The sequence below is a fragment of the Hyaena hyaena genome, unplaced genomic scaffold, assembly GCF_003009895.1.
Source record: "Hyaena hyaena isolate Hyena2069 unplaced genomic scaffold, ASM300989v1 scaffold_1538, whole genome shotgun sequence".
NCBI lineage: Eukaryota > Metazoa > Chordata > Mammalia > Carnivora > Hyaenidae > Hyaena > Hyaena hyaena.
This window is the reverse complement of record NW_024082167.1, coordinates 215,451-230,845: the sequence shown is the minus strand read 5'-3', so window position 1 is coordinate 230,845 and position 15,395 is coordinate 215,451. Positions and strand designations below refer to the sequence as shown.

The following is a 15,395-nucleotide window of genomic DNA, read 5'->3' as shown; positions in this document are numbered from 1 at the left end:
CAAGGCATCAGTATTTTGTAATGAAGTTTATTTATAAATGATATGATATGGAAAAGCATGTGGCTGTCCTAATGAAATATGGGCAGCCTAAGGAGGTGATGCTACAATCCGAAACATAGGTATCTGATAGGAATTTTTCCAGAGTCTGGAACTCTGATATAGATCTGGAAAGATGCCTCTACAGTAAAACATTTAATATTATATCACTACAGATTCACAGTAGTGAAGAATTAAGAATTGACAAATTTTCTCACCAGTAAGTAGTAAAGTCTAACATTTGTATCTTCATTCAGTATCTTCATTTTCCTCTTTAATTTTTATTTCCTGTTTTAAATAGAACTATCAAGAAAAACTCTGGCCAACTTCCTATGTGATTGGGTACAGAACTGTCGTAGGGGAGGGAAAGAAAAACATGAAGTGAAAAATAAGATAATTTCTATTAGAACAGAAAGAGAATTTCAACCAGATCCTGGGGTATTGATCAGAGAAATGAAAACATCTTTAGCTATTAAAACATAGGGCTAATGGAGACAAACTCATATCTCTAAGTCCAAATGAGGACTTAACCTCCAGTGTGGCAGGTTTTCAGAATTTTCAAAATATGAAAGATGCAAGCATAAGACCAAAAGCAGATATGGAGTCCCGTTTAGAAGCTATAGGACTTCCTAACATGACATTGGCATCTACCATCTCTGGACAGAAGTGAGTCTCCCCAGGACTCTCTTGAAGGCTTCCATTACTTCCTTGTTTCTCAGACTATAGATAAGAGGGTTCAGTGTTGGAGTAATGATAGTATAAAATACAGAGAGGATGTTGTCCTGCTGGGGACTATGGTAGTAATTGGGCTGGATGTACATAAACATGGCAGATCCATAGTACATTCCTACCACAGTCAGGTGAGAAGAGCATGTGATGAGGGCTTTCTTCCTTCCCTTATCTGAGGACATGTGAAGGACAGCAATTAAGACAAATGTATAAGAGGCAAGGATAGCACCAAGGGTAGGCATGAGAAAAATCACACCTATCACATATACCACAAGCTCATATATGGAGGTATCTGCACAGGCCAGTTTCAGCAAGGATGGGATCTCACAGAGCAGGTGGTTGATTTTCCGGGACATGCAGAAAGGAAAGTGCATAGTATATGAGGTGAGTATCACAGCATTCAGGAATGCTAGGATCCAAGATGTGGCTATCATGAGCCAGCATATCCTTGGCCTCATGAGTACCATGTAGTTGAGAGGATGACAAATAGCTGCATACCTGTCATAGGCCATGAACACCAGTAGTATGTCCTCTGCACCTCCTGAAATGAGAACTACTAACATCTGAAAGGTGCAGCCTTCAAAGGAGATGGTGTTCTTTCCACGCAGATAATCCACAAGCATTTTGGGAGTAACTACAGATGCAAACATCAAGTCCATGAGAGAGAGCTGGCTAAGTAGAAGGTACATTGGCACATGGAGCCAGGAATCCATTATAATGACCAAGAGCAGCAGACCATTGCTGGTCAGGGCCAACATGTACAGGGCAGCGATTATGGCACAGAGCAGTTCAGGAGACCCACTGTCATTCAGAATCTCCACCATTGTGAAGCCATTTCCCGAGGTGGAGTTCCAGAGCTCCATTCTATGGTTTCTTTATTTATCTGAAATTACACAAGATCTAAGTAAAGTAGTTCTGATGTAATACTGGAGACTTCCTTGCTTTATAATATTATAGCCTTTGATCAGCAGGATTGGTTGTTCAATTTATCATATCATACTTATACTTTTTCATTAATAAATTAACTCACCAAATATGTGCTGATAACATATTAGTAAAAGAGCACATTTCTTCCCTACTTCTGATGTTTCCTTCAATGTTAGGGGAGTCCCATTGTGCAATAATTCTGGGCTTGTCTCTGCCTTATACTTCTACTCCGCCATTTGCTTTTTTCTGAAAAATGTGGAGCAATTCAATGGGAAAGATTAAAGGGAAAAATCTGGGCACATATTATCCAGCCTCCTTTTCAGGAGATGAAGAGTCTTTGAGAAGGCCTAGTATATATTCTCCTTTCCCCCACCCAGGTTTGGAACCAATTGAGAAAGAAGATATTTATGCAGGCCAAAGCATCACCTTTATTTTTCATAAAACAGAAATCTGAGAATAAAGTTGATATGCCAGTAGGCAATGGGCTTCCTAATACCAACGGCCAATTACCTTTACAATCATAATTACCTTTGCAATCATAGGCCACATAGGAAGAAGGCAGTTTTCCCACAAGAAAACAAGAGTGGGAAAGGGGTACAGGATAGTCCAAGTACTATCCATTGTATCTTCCAAAAGAAGAGAAATTTATCCAGTTCATTCTGTAATTGGATTATGTTCCTCCCTTCCTTGAGAAGAAATGAGGAGAAGAAGAGACTAGGTATCTTACATTACTGTTCCCTTGACATAGAAGCAAATTTTGGTAGAGAGAAAGAACCAATGCCTCCCATGCCTCTTGTGTGCCAGGCATTGTGATAGCTCTCAAGCATAGAGTGGAGTACATAACTTATAGAATACCTGACCACATTCAGTTATATTTTTTTCACCATCTCTGATTTTACTTCGTTTTTTAAAAATTGACATATTTATTTTGAGAGAGAGAGAGAGAGAGCAAAATCAGGGGAGGGGCAGATAGAAGGAGAGACAGACTCCTAAGCAGGCCCTGCACCATCAGCATACAGCCTGATGGGGGTCTTGAATCCACGAATCACGAGATCATGACCTGACCCAAGATCAAGTTGGTGACTTAACTGACTGTGCCACCCAGGCACAGTCTTCATTTTTTAAAACTTAATTCCATTATACTTAACATACAGTATTAAATTGGTTTCAGATGTACAACATAGGATTCAACAATTCTATATATTACTCCTTGTTCAAGATAAGTATATACACTTATCTAGCTGAGCACACTTATCTTCAGTTACATTCTTGTGAACAGCATTTAAAAATAGGTCTAGGAGTGCCTGGTGGCTCAGTCAGTTAAGGATCTGACTTTGAGTCAGGTCATGATCTCATGGTTTGTGAGTTCAAGGGCTACATCAGGTGAGTTAGTGCCCTGCTTTGCGTGAGCCCAGCTTCTCTCTCCCTCTCCCTTTCTCTCTGTCACTGCCTCTCGTGGGATTCTCTTCTCTCTCTCTCCCTCCCTTCCCCTCACTCACTTGTGCTCTCTCTCTCTCTCAAAAAAAAGAAATAGGTGTAATCACGAATTGTGAAAATTATCATAATGAAAAAGAAGAGATAGTGGTTCTCATGTAGATTGATAATTAAGAAAATACCTCTTGGGGAGCCTGGGTGACTGAGTTGGCTAAGCATCTGGCTTTAGCACAGGTCATGATCTCACAATTTGTGAGTTTGAGCCCCACATCAGGCTCTGTGCTGACAGCTCAGAGCTTGGAACTGCTTCAGGTTCTGTGTCTTCCTCTCTCTTTGCCTCTCATGCTCTCTCTCTCAAAAATGTATAAATGTTTTAAAAATATTTAAAAGAAAATACCTCTCTGCTTCAATATTTGCAAATCAATCAATGTGATACATCACATTAATAGAAGAAAGGATAAGAACCACATGATCCTGTCAATAGATGCAGAAAAAGTATTTGACAAAATACAGCATCCTTTATTAATAAAAACCCTCAAGAATGTCATGATATAAGGAACATTTCTTAACATCATAAAAGCCATATATGGGGGCGCCTGGGTGGCTTAGTCGGTTGGGCTTGCGACTTTCGCTTAGGTCATGGTCTCGCGGTTCGTGGTTTTGGGCCCCGCGTCGGGCTCTGTGCTGGCTGCCAGCTCAGAGCCTGGAGCCTGTTTCGGAGTCTGTGTCTCCCTCTCTCTCTCTGGCCCTCCCCTGCTCACGCTGTCTCTCTCTCCTAGAGATGAATAAAAATATTGGAAAAAAAAAGCCATATATGAAAAGCTCACAGCTAATATCATCCTTCATAGGGAAAACCTGAGAGCTTTCCCCCTGTGATCAGGAACACAACAGGGATGTCCACTCTCACCACTATTGTTTAACAGTGTTGGAAATCCTAGCATCAGCCATCAGACAACAAAAGGAAATCAAAGACATCAGAATTGGCAAAGAAGAAGTCAAATTTTCTCTTTTTACAGATGTCATGATCCTCTACATGGAAAACGTGAAAGACTTTACCAAAATGCTGCTATAACTTATCATAAATTTAGCAAAGTTGCAGGATATAAAATCAATGTACAGAAATCAGTTGCATTTCTATGAACTAATAATGAAACAACAGAAAGAGAAATCAAGAAATCAACCCCATTTACAATTGCCCCAAGAACCATCAAATACCTAGGAATAAACCTAACCAAAGATGTAAAAGATCTGTATGCTGAAAACTGTAGAAAACTTATGAAAGAAATTGAAGAAGACACAAAGAAATGGAAAATGTTTCATGCTCATGGGTTAGAAGAAGAAATACTGTTAAAATGTCAATACTAGCCAAAGCAGTCTACATATTCAATGCAATCCCAATCAGAATTACATGGGCATTCTACTCAGAGCTAGAACAAAGAATCCTAAAATTTGTATGGAACCACAAAAGACCCTGAATAGCCGAAGTAATGTTGAAAAGAGGCATCACAATCCCGGACTTTAGCCTCTATTACAAAGCTATAATCATCAAGACGGTAAGGTATTGGCACAAAAACAGACACACAGACCAATGGAATAGAATAGAGAACCCAGAATTGGACTCACAAATGTATGGACAACTAATCTTTGACAAAGCAGGAAAGAATATCCAACTGGAAAAAGACAGTCTCTTTAGCAAATGATGTTGGGAGAACCAGATAACAACATGCAAAAGAATGAAACTGGACCACTTTCTTACACCGTACACAAAAATAAATTGAAAATCGTTGAAAGACCTAAATGTGAGATAGGAAACCATCAGAACCCTAGAGGAGAAAATAGACAACAACCTCTTGGACTTCAGATGGAGCAACTTCTTACTAGACACATCTCCTAAGGCAAGGGAAATAAAAGCAAAAATGAACTATTGAACCTTATCAAGATAAAATGCTTTTGCACAGCAAAGGAAACAATCAACAACAACAAAAAAGGCAACCAACAGAATGGGAAAAGATGTTTGCAAATGACATATTGGATAAAGGGTTTGTATCCAAAATCTACAAAGAACTTACCAAACCCAACACCTTAAAAACAAATAATCCAGTAGGAAATGAGCAGAAGACATGAAGAGACATTTTTCAAGGGAAGACATCCAGATGGCCAACAGACACATGAAAAGATGCTCAACATCGCTCATCATCAGGGAAATACAAATCAAAACCACACTGAGACACCACCTCACACCGGTCAAAATTCCTGACATTAACAACTCAGAAACAACCTATGTTGGTGAAGATGTGGAGAAAAGTGCATCCTCTTGCACTGTTGGTGGAAATGCAAATTGGTGCAGTCAATCTGCAAAACAGTGTGGAGGTTCCCTAAGTAATTAAAAATAGAATTACCCTATGACCCAGCAATAGCACTACTAGGAATTTATCCAAAGGATACAGAAGTGCTGATGCATAGGGGCACATGTTCCCCAATGTTTGTAGTAGCACTATCAACAATAGCCAAAATATGGAAAGAGCCCGAATGTCCATTGACTGATAAATGAATAATGAAGATGTGATATATATATATATATATATCTATCTGTATATATGTATCTATCTATCTATCTATCTATCTACTGGAATATTACTTGGCAATGAGAAAGAATAAAATCTTGCCATTTGCTACAACATAGATGAACTGGAGGGTATTATGCTAAGTGAAATAAATTAGTTAGAGAAAGACAGATATCATATGTTTTCACTCATACGTGGAATTTGAGAAACTTAACAGAAGACCATGGGTGAAGGGAAGGAGAAAAATATTAGTTTCAAACAGAGAGGGAGGCAAACCATAAGAAACTCTTAAATATAGAGAACAAACTGAGAGTTGATAGGTGGGAGGGGGAATGGGTGATGGGCATTGAGGAGGGCACTTGTTGGGATGAGCAGTGGTTGTTATATGTAAGCGATGAGTCGTGGGAATCTATTCCTGAAGCCAAGAGCACATTGCATACACTGTATTTTAGCTAACTTAACAATAAATTATATTTTAAAAATGTAACTGGCAATAAGGCAGCAAAGGAAGGGTCTTTATTTGCAGGCACCCTGACCTAGAATGAAGCATTTCTAAGCTTAATCTTGAATGGAAAAAAAAAGGGCTGTCCATAGGTGCTTTGAAGTGACAAAAAATACACTAGTGTCAGTTGTGGGTATCTTCCAATGTTCTGAAAAATCACTGATTTATGCCAAACACCACAGTCTAAGACCCAAGATTTGAGCATGGGAGATGAACACCCACAATTCCACAGTGTGAAAGAGAGAGAGACAGAGACAGAGACAGAAAAGAACCATTGGCTCAGTTATGATCATGTGATGTTCGGCCTCACATACTACTCTCTTTGCAAAACACTGCTCACTTATCAAGTTAAAATTTGGTAGAAATGTTTTTTCATTTTTTGAATACTTGCAGAACAAGTTTCTTGCAATCCATGGATATACATAGTTAATATCATCCAGGATTATAGTTTGTGTATTATGCAGGCTTATAATATGAGAAAAGGGAGACTATTTCTATTTGTCTTCTGTATCAGTTGAATCATGTTTTTCCCTTTCTGCTTCCTAGAAGGGATGCCCCATCTCACATGATGAGTAATTTTACTTGATAATAACTACTACTTTTATTTTTTTAAAAAGAAAAGAAAATACCTCTCTGAGAGTGTGAATTTCAAGCTCCTTTTTTAAAGATGAGCATAGGGGCATCTGGGTGGCTCAGTTGGCTGAACATCTGACTTCAGCTAAGGTCATGATCTCACGGCGTGTGAGTTCAAGTTCCACATCCGGCTCTATACTGTGATAGCCTGGAGCCTGCTTCTGACTCTGTATCTCTTTCTCTCTCTTCCCTTCTCCCACTCATGCTGTGTCTCTCTCTAAAATAAATAAACATTAATAAAAAATTAAAAAAATAAAGATGAGAATAAATGATTCAAATGACGAAGAGTGAAGAGGTTCTTCAGCAGACAGTACATTATATGCAGAGTCTCTGAAATAGAAAACAGCTTGTAAATTCTGAGGAGCTAAATGAAGACTGTTGAGGTGGATAGTAACTGAGATAAATTTGGAGAGATAAACATGTTCCAAATCATGCTTGTACTTCTAGGGGATATGGAGTGCAGTGCATACACACACACACACACACACACACACACACACACACACAGGTGTGACATCAGACAATTTATAATTTTAGAAGTAATTCTTAGTGGTGCCTTAGTGGCTTAGTAGGTCAAGCATCTAACTTCAGCTCAGGTTATGACCTCAGTTTGTGAGTTTGAGTCTCGCATCAAGCTCTATGCTGACAGGCTTGGAGCCTGCTTCAAATTCTGTGTCTCCCTCTCTCTACCCCTCCCCTGCTCACACTTTGTCTCTCCCTCAAAAATAAATGAACATTAAAAAAATTTGCATCCGACTTCGGGTCAGGTCATGATCTCACGGTCTGTGGGATCGAGCCCCGCATTGGGTTCTGTGCTGACAGCTCAGAGCCTAGAGCCTGCTCAGATTCTGTGTCTCCCTCTCTCTCTGACCCTCCTCTGCTCGCTCTTTGTCTGTTTCTCAAAATAAAGACAAAAAATTGTTTTTAAATATTTAAAGTATCTCTTACAGTTGTATGAAACAGTAATGGGTAGAAGATAGGCAAGAGTGAGTTACATGGAAGTGATGAATCACTAAATCCTATTCCTAAAAAACCAGTATTACACTATATGTTAACTAACTAGAATTTAAATAAAAACCTAGAACAACAACAACAAAGATAGGTACAGAAGTGATTGTGGTCATCCAAGTAAGATGGATCAGGGAAATAGCACATGTATAATAAATACATGGTGGAGGCAGAAACAACAATACTTGGTGATTGGCTAGATATTTGCAATGGAAATAAATCAAGAAAAGACAGTTTGGGAGGTGATAAATAGAAGAACTGAGAGTGTTTAAGGAACCAGAAATTCTCATAAGAATGAAAAGTCTGTTTGCTCAGTGTGTATAGATGAATGAGATGGATAGAAGGAAAAGAGGTATTAACTTAGAAGGAACAAAATTCAGGGTCTGTTTTCTCCTGCAAAATGTATAGTTTTAGCATCTATACTAGAATAAAAAGTAATTTATGCATCACAATGACAATATTACAATATTCTGTATTATCTACATGTTTACCTTTGTCAGCTGACTTACATTATCCAGTTCAACACATTCCAGACCCCTATTCGAAATTCCTAGTCCTGGACACCTGAGTGTCTCAGAGCCTGGAGCCTGCTTCAGATTCTGTGTCTTTCTCTCTCTCTGCCCCTCCCCTGCTCACTCTCTTTCTCTCTCTCTCTCTCTCAAAATTAAATAAACATTAAAAATGTTTTTTAATTTCTTGTCTTTAATTATTTTTTTATTTTCTATTTTTATGCCCTGGAAGCTGTATTTCCCAAAGATAAAATCCTTACCTCAGATGGACAGGAGACACTGCTGGTAGATTTTATTGCAAGATGTAGCAGGTTATATGAGGGAGCCAAGGAGTGCAAATAGAAATTGGTGAATAAAGTGACTTTTTCCAGAATTGAGGGAATTATCTGCTGTGAGGAGGTAAGGGAGATTAGTGAGTCAGGGCCTTCCCATTCTTCTGGCTTTGCAGACCCTCTCTGGGAATGGGCAGTCTCTGAATGGCCAATACTACTGAGAGAAGAGTCATGTAGGAGTAAGAGGTTGCCTGTCTCCTCTCTTGTGTGAGGAGTTCGGACAGGTTGCTTATCTGACCCAGTCACCCTGCAAAGGAATTTTTCTAGCCCCCAAACAATTGTCAGGCTGAGGTCACTGCTTAGGCTTATAAAAATGCTTTCACTCCTTTTGGGCTCTGAAGAAAAAGCTGAATAAAGGAAAAATCCAAGAAAGGGGATATGAGAAAATCCAAAAGGAAAACCTACAATGACTGGCCTCACTTTCCCTGAGGGCCACAGAGAGCCAGAGCCCTGTCTTTGAGGGTGGTTCTTTTGCCTTTCTGTGTGAGGACAATGACTTTTACCCTCCACTGAGAAGCTTTATTTCAAGGGGAATCTCTCCCCAGCTGACGTATTCCCTCACTGGAAATCCTAGTCTAGGAGATAGGATTTTAATAAATCCCCTAGGTGTGATTCCTGACCTTCCACCTCTGCTTTCTTCTGTCAGTAAATGACTCTGCTGGCCCAGAGGGAACCCTTCACCTGTAAAACATAGAGGGCCATTTTCACACCCCTGACTGTGTATTTAGTGACCATGTCTTGGGCTAGTACTACCAATCTGCCCCAAGTCCCAGGGTATAGTGAAGACCTACATGGTCACAGAAAAACTGGGGAAGCAGGACTGTCTTATCTTAGTCTTTCCTCAACAGATAATCCTTCCAGTGAACATAAGTGAGTTTCTCAGAGAAAATTAACTAAGACAAATGCATACAAGATTTTCTGCTTTATTTTCCCTCCACAGATATGTTTTCTTTTTAAATTTTCTTATTCAATAGTTATTGAACTCCTATGTGCCAGATGTGATATGCTAAATTATATAGCAATGAAAAAAATAGTCAACTGTCCCTCTGACATCGGTCTTATATTGGAACACTTGTAACATGGAGGGGGAGCACTATATTCTCACTGCAAGAGACACTAACTCTGGATATAGATTTGCCTTTCCTAAATGCAGTGCTTCTGTCAAAACTACTATCTGTGGACTTACAGAAAGACCTTATCCACTGTCATGCTATTCAACATAGCATTCTTCTGATCAATAAATGCAGGACACTTCACAGTAAATGAACTATAGCAATGGGCCCATCCTCATGGAATTCACTGATCTTATCGTCTTCTCCACCATCACTGAAGTAGTTGGTTGGATTGTATGGTAGAAAAACCTTTAAACGGCCAGTTACAACACCAGCTAGATGGCAATACTTTGTAGGGCTGGAGAAATGTCCTCCAGGATGCTGTCTGTGCTCTGAATCAGCATCCAATATATAGTGCCATTTCTCCCACTACCAATAGGCATATATCTAGCAATCAAGGGGTAAAAATAGGAGTAGTTCCATTCCTTATTACCCCTAGTGAGTCTTAGTATAATTTTTGCATCCTTTCCCTGTGACTTTCCTGCCCTAGAGGTCTTAGTCCCAAAGGAAAGAATGTTTCCACTAGGAGGTACAACAATAATTTTATTGAACTGGAATTTGAGACTGCCACCTGGTCATTTAGTCTCCTCATGCCTCTGAATCAATAGATGATTGATCCTAATTCAAGGGGAAATTGGTTGCTACTATATAGTGAAGGTAAGGAAGAAGTATGTCTGGGATACAAGAGATTCTTAGGTATCTCTTAAAACTACCATGACTGTGATTATAATTAATGGAAAATTATAAGAAACCAGTCCAGGCTGTACACTTAATGACTCAGACTCTTCAAAAATGAAAGTTTGGGTTATCCTACCCAGCAAAAACTATGAACAGCTGAGGTGATTTTTTAGAGCAAAAAGAAAATGGAATGGGTAGTTGAAGAAGACAATACAAATACTAGTTAAGACCCTGTGAGCAGTTGCAGAATGAAATGAGATTTATAATAGTTTATTAGTTATTAGTATTTCTTCTATTATGAATACACACAATATTTGGTATATAAATATACATATATATTACAAATATGTTTTCATTTTCTTATCTCCTTTATCCTTATACCACCTAACATAAGATATATTAAGAAATTAACTTTATATCATAGTATTTAAGTTACAGGAGAAGAGCAAACATCCTCTAAGCACTTTGCATCTTCTGGAGCAAGGGTTAGCATATTTTCAGTTAGAACATACACAAGACAGTTGTATCATGGTAGGTAGAAGTGTGGCTTTGTTATTGTCTTTATTTGGAGGTAGTGTGGTTTAAAGAGATGTATGTGAGTGTCAAGTTGACAAGAGATGGACTGTGGTGGTCAGTTTTTATGTGTCAATTTGGCTAGGCTTTAGTCTTCAGTTTTTCAAACAAACATTAAACTAGGTGTTGCTGTGAAAGTATTTGGTAGATGTGGTTAAAGTCCATAATCAGTTGACCTTAAGTATGGAAGATTATTCTAGATAATATAGAGGAGCCTGATGTAATCAGTTGAAATTGCACCTGTGGGAAGCAGCTTTGGCTGCTCGAGACTTCCAGGCCGCCCTTCCTGACAGCCTGCCTTGTAAATTTCAGACTTGCCTTGCCAGCCTCAACTGCATAAGCCAGCTCCATGTACTAAATCTCTTAATATACATCTCCTACCGGTTCTATTGGTTTGTTTGAACCCTTACTTGTACACACAATACACATTTTTCTTCAATAAAGGGAAAATTTTATGAATTGAGTCACATAGAAAACTTCCTACTACCCTCAATTTTGACTATTTATCCATCACTTTTTTGGATGTCCAGGAAAACTATAGCCTTTTCTTATCCACCTCCTTCTCTGCATATTTCACATCAGGTACAGGTCAATCTGTCTTTCCTTCTTGAATGCCACTCTTCCAATTTGAATAAAATATCACAGTTATCACTGAAGTACAACATTAAATATGCAGCACAATTATAAAACCTAATTACATATAGTTTTTGATCTTTAATTCTTAAAATCTGAGTTGTGGATGAAATTGTTAATTATATTCTTTTCTACTTTTCTGAGTGTTTTAAACATTTGAAAGTAAAATATTTTAAATATTAAAGTAAAAAACATAAAAAGCAAACATATCATAAATGGAGAGAGAACAATGCACTATTACAGAAACAATAAGTTAACTCTCTTAGAAATCTAGTTCACCAAATAAAATAGAAAGTAAGTAAGTAAACAGAGGATTTGTATAACAAATGATCTAATGGGTATATAGAAAACTTTAAAAATCAGACAGTCTAGACTAGAAAAGGAATGTCAGGTTATAAATATAGATAATAGTTGAGATTATACTAACAAATGACCACAGGCAGGGTTCCTTAAGCAAAATTAAAAAGAATTTTAAGAATAAAAAATAATTTTGTAAGGTTTCAAAATAGCATTAATTGTCCATTAGGAATTAAGAAACATTTTCAAACAGAAATATATACAGCAAAGCACTGCTGTCTTTTGTTAAAAAGACTAAATATTCTAACATGGGGTAAGAAATTATCTGACTCAAGATAGAGCATCTTATATTATTTTCAGTGCCTGTGTAAGGGCCATGGCCCATAATATTTCTTTTTGACTAAAGAAAAATGATACAGAGGCGCCTGGGTGGCTCAGCTGGTTAAGCATCTGACTTTGGCTCAGGTCATGACCTTGTGGCTCTTGAGTTCAAGCCTGACATAGGGCTCTGTGCTGACAGCTCAGAGCCTGGAGCCTGCTTCAGATTCTGTGTCTCCCTCTCTCTCTCTGCCTCTCCCCTGCTCATTTTCTCTCTCTCTCTCTGTCTCTCTCTCAAAAATAAACAGTGAAACAAACAAATAAATAAATAAATAAATAAATAAAAATGATACATATTATTATGAATGTACAGTTGTTAGGCAACAAGTAAGGAAGGCCAGGAGAAAACAACAGGTTCAGATAAATTGGAAACTACCACAGTCTGTAAAATATAATAATCTATATAAAACTAAATTAAAACAACCTCATGTGACCTTGCACAAAAACTTAATACAAAATGGGAAGACCATGTAGTTACAGTGTAAATAAAGTCAAAACAAAGCAAATACGGTGTTTAAATCACTGATCCAATTAAAGCGTCTGAAATGTGGTTTCCAAAGTGTTGGGGTAAAATAGCATGCCTGCCATCCTTAAACTCTCAACAGACTATTTCATTAATTCACTATTGTTGCTGAGTCAGACAGAACCCAACTCTTGTCTATCATTTTATAATGTTTGACTGAAAGCATATACTAGGGTATTGCATCCACTTTTCCACAATCAAAAGGAAAACAAACGAGAAGAGGAATGTCTGGGAAACCTTGGAAAATGCGGCACATCTAGGCCAAATACCATCTAAACAAAAACACTTTTGTGGCCTCTTGTCAATGCTTCCTTTACCTGAAAAGGAATGGGGTTTAATAATTGCTACTACTTTTTCTGAGAGTCTACTGACTCTATAACATCTAAAACATGACATATATAGAAATTCCAACAAGGGAAGAAAATTAAAGCATGAAGTTATATATTAAATACATATAATTTGTTGGAACTCTATACATTTTAATTACAAAATTATATAATTTTTATGTGTAAATATTGCATATAATAATATATATTTATATACACACAAATGCATATATACACACAAATATGTAGATTGATTTTGCTTTCTCTCTGCCATGATAAGTGTTGCATGCTGTCTACCTTATGATATTTCTATTACAGCCTAAAAGGAGTTTTTCTTTCATATTTTCTTAAATTTGAAAAAGTAATTAAAATGAGATATCATCAATTGATTGTAAAAGGAAACAGGCCCCTAACCCTCTAGGGAGCAATAAATAGGTCCTAGCCATGAAATTAATAATAGCAGAACCTCTTTTCATGTACTCCTCTTAAGACAAAGAGGGCTTTTAAAACAAAATAAAATTGGGTCTCCTGGGTGGCTCAGTTGGTTAAGCGTCTGACTTGGGTTCAAGTAATGATCTCATGTTTTGTGAGTTTGGTCCCTGTGTCAGACTCTGTGCTGACCTAACTAAAAGCTGAGTTCCAGTTATCCATCAAAATGGATAGAACTCTAAAAACTAGTTGGATAATAAATGACTATTTCTTAGCATCTTCATAAAACTAAAATTATTTTAAAAGTCCAGTACCAATATATTTCTCTTAAAGTTCTGATTATTTCACTCACTACTTAGAAAAGGAAGCATGTAATTAAGGCCTCTGATATCTGGCCTCTTATCCTTCCTTGTGTACTAAGTCAGTGTGTTATTATGTAATTGCTGACTTTTACCTAATGTAGATCTTTTTTTGAGATTAAGTTAAATGAAAAGAGAAGGCATGTCTGAGTCTCTTTAGCAAAGAGAATCTTTCAAGAAAAGGGCTTGGCCACTAGACATGTTCTTCTGATGGCATCTTTAACCTCCTTGTTCCTCAGACAGTAGATAATAGGGTTCAGCATGGGAGTAAACACTGCATATATGGCTGATATCAATTTGTTAGAGTTGAATGAAGCAATGGCTCGAGGTCGGACATACATGAAGATCACAGCTGTATAGAAGATGACCACCACTGTAAGGTGAGAGGCACAGGTGGAGAAGGCCTTCCGCTGCCCAGTGGCTGAGGGAATGTGCAGGATGGTAGAGACAATGAAGCCATAGGAAAGGACAGTGGCTGAGATAGGAAACACAAGAATGAGAATGGCTAGCACAAAGTCTACCATCTCAGCCATAGAAAAGTCCATGCAGGCCAGTTTGAGGATAGGAGAAACATCACAGAAAAAATGGTTCAAGTTATTATTGCCACAGAAGGCAACTCGGGAGATGAAGTATACCTTTGCCATGGAGATGGTGAAGCCACTCACCCAGGAACTAATGGTCAGTTGAATACAAAATCCCGTGGTCATCATAGCTGGATAACGAAGAGGACAACATATAGCCACATAACGGTCATAGGCCATGGCAGCCAAGAGCACACACTCAGTACAGGCAAGTGAGATGAAGAAATAGAGTTGGATCATGCATCCCAGGAAGGAGATGGTATTGGGACGAAGTAGGAATCCAGCCAACATCTTAGGCACTGTGACAGATACATACCAAATCTCCAGAAAAGACATGGTGCTCAGAAAGTAGTACATGGGCTTGTGCAGGGATCCAGTAACCCATACAGTGAGAATGATGACCAAATTCTCCAACAGCACAAACAGGTAGGTGATGAGGAAGAGAAGGAAAAGCAGAATTTGTACCCCAGGTGAAGTATGGAAGCCCACCAGGATAAATTCACTAACATAGGTGATATTTTCCTTTAACATGACTAAGACACCAAAAGACAAAAGACTTAATGAAAATAGCACAAATCAAAGTATGAGATCCACATTAGTAGCAAGGGGCCCTCAGGCATTAGGTACTTTATCATTAAACTTAACCCTAGTGCCACAGTCTGGTCCTAGAGTGTGATTTGGGAGTCATGAGGTGCCACATGATCTTCTCCAGAAAGTCAGACGTGAGAACAGAACCTGAAAACAAATCCACCAAAGAAACAAGGTTAAGAATCCAAAGAAACCAATATTGCACTGTCAACTAACTAGAATTTAAATAATTTTTTTTTAAATA

At 38.1% G+C, this 15,395-nt stretch overlaps 2 protein-coding genes across 2 annotated transcripts; both read right to left on the bottom strand.

Moving 5' to 3' along the window:
• Window positions 1–683: 683 nt before the first annotated feature.
• Window positions 684–1,628, bottom strand: LOC120225901 (olfactory receptor 2AG1-like). The gene has a single exon (XM_039224085.1). It carries the CDS (start codon window positions 1,626–1,628, stop codon window positions 684–686), a length of 945 nt encoding a protein of 314 aa, XP_039080016.1.
• A 12,527-nt stretch (window positions 1,629–14,155) lies between these two features.
• LOC120225904 (olfactory receptor 6) lies at window positions 14,156–15,094 on the bottom strand. Its single transcript, XM_039224089.1, has one exon. The coding sequence runs from the start codon at window positions 15,092–15,094 to the stop codon at window positions 14,156–14,158; it is 939 nt and encodes a 312-aa protein (XP_039080020.1).
• Between the last annotated feature and the right edge of the window lie 301 nt (window positions 15,095–15,395).

Excerpts from the sequence above, each read along its gene's own strand:
- LOC120225904 (XM_039224089.1), bottom strand. The coding sequence starts at position 15,094 with ATGTTAAAGGAAAATATCACCTATGTTAGTGAATTTATCCTGGTGGGC.
- LOC120225901 (XM_039224085.1), bottom strand. The coding sequence starts at position 1,628 with ATGGAGCTCTGGAACTCCACCTCGGGAAATGGCTTCACAATGGTGGAG.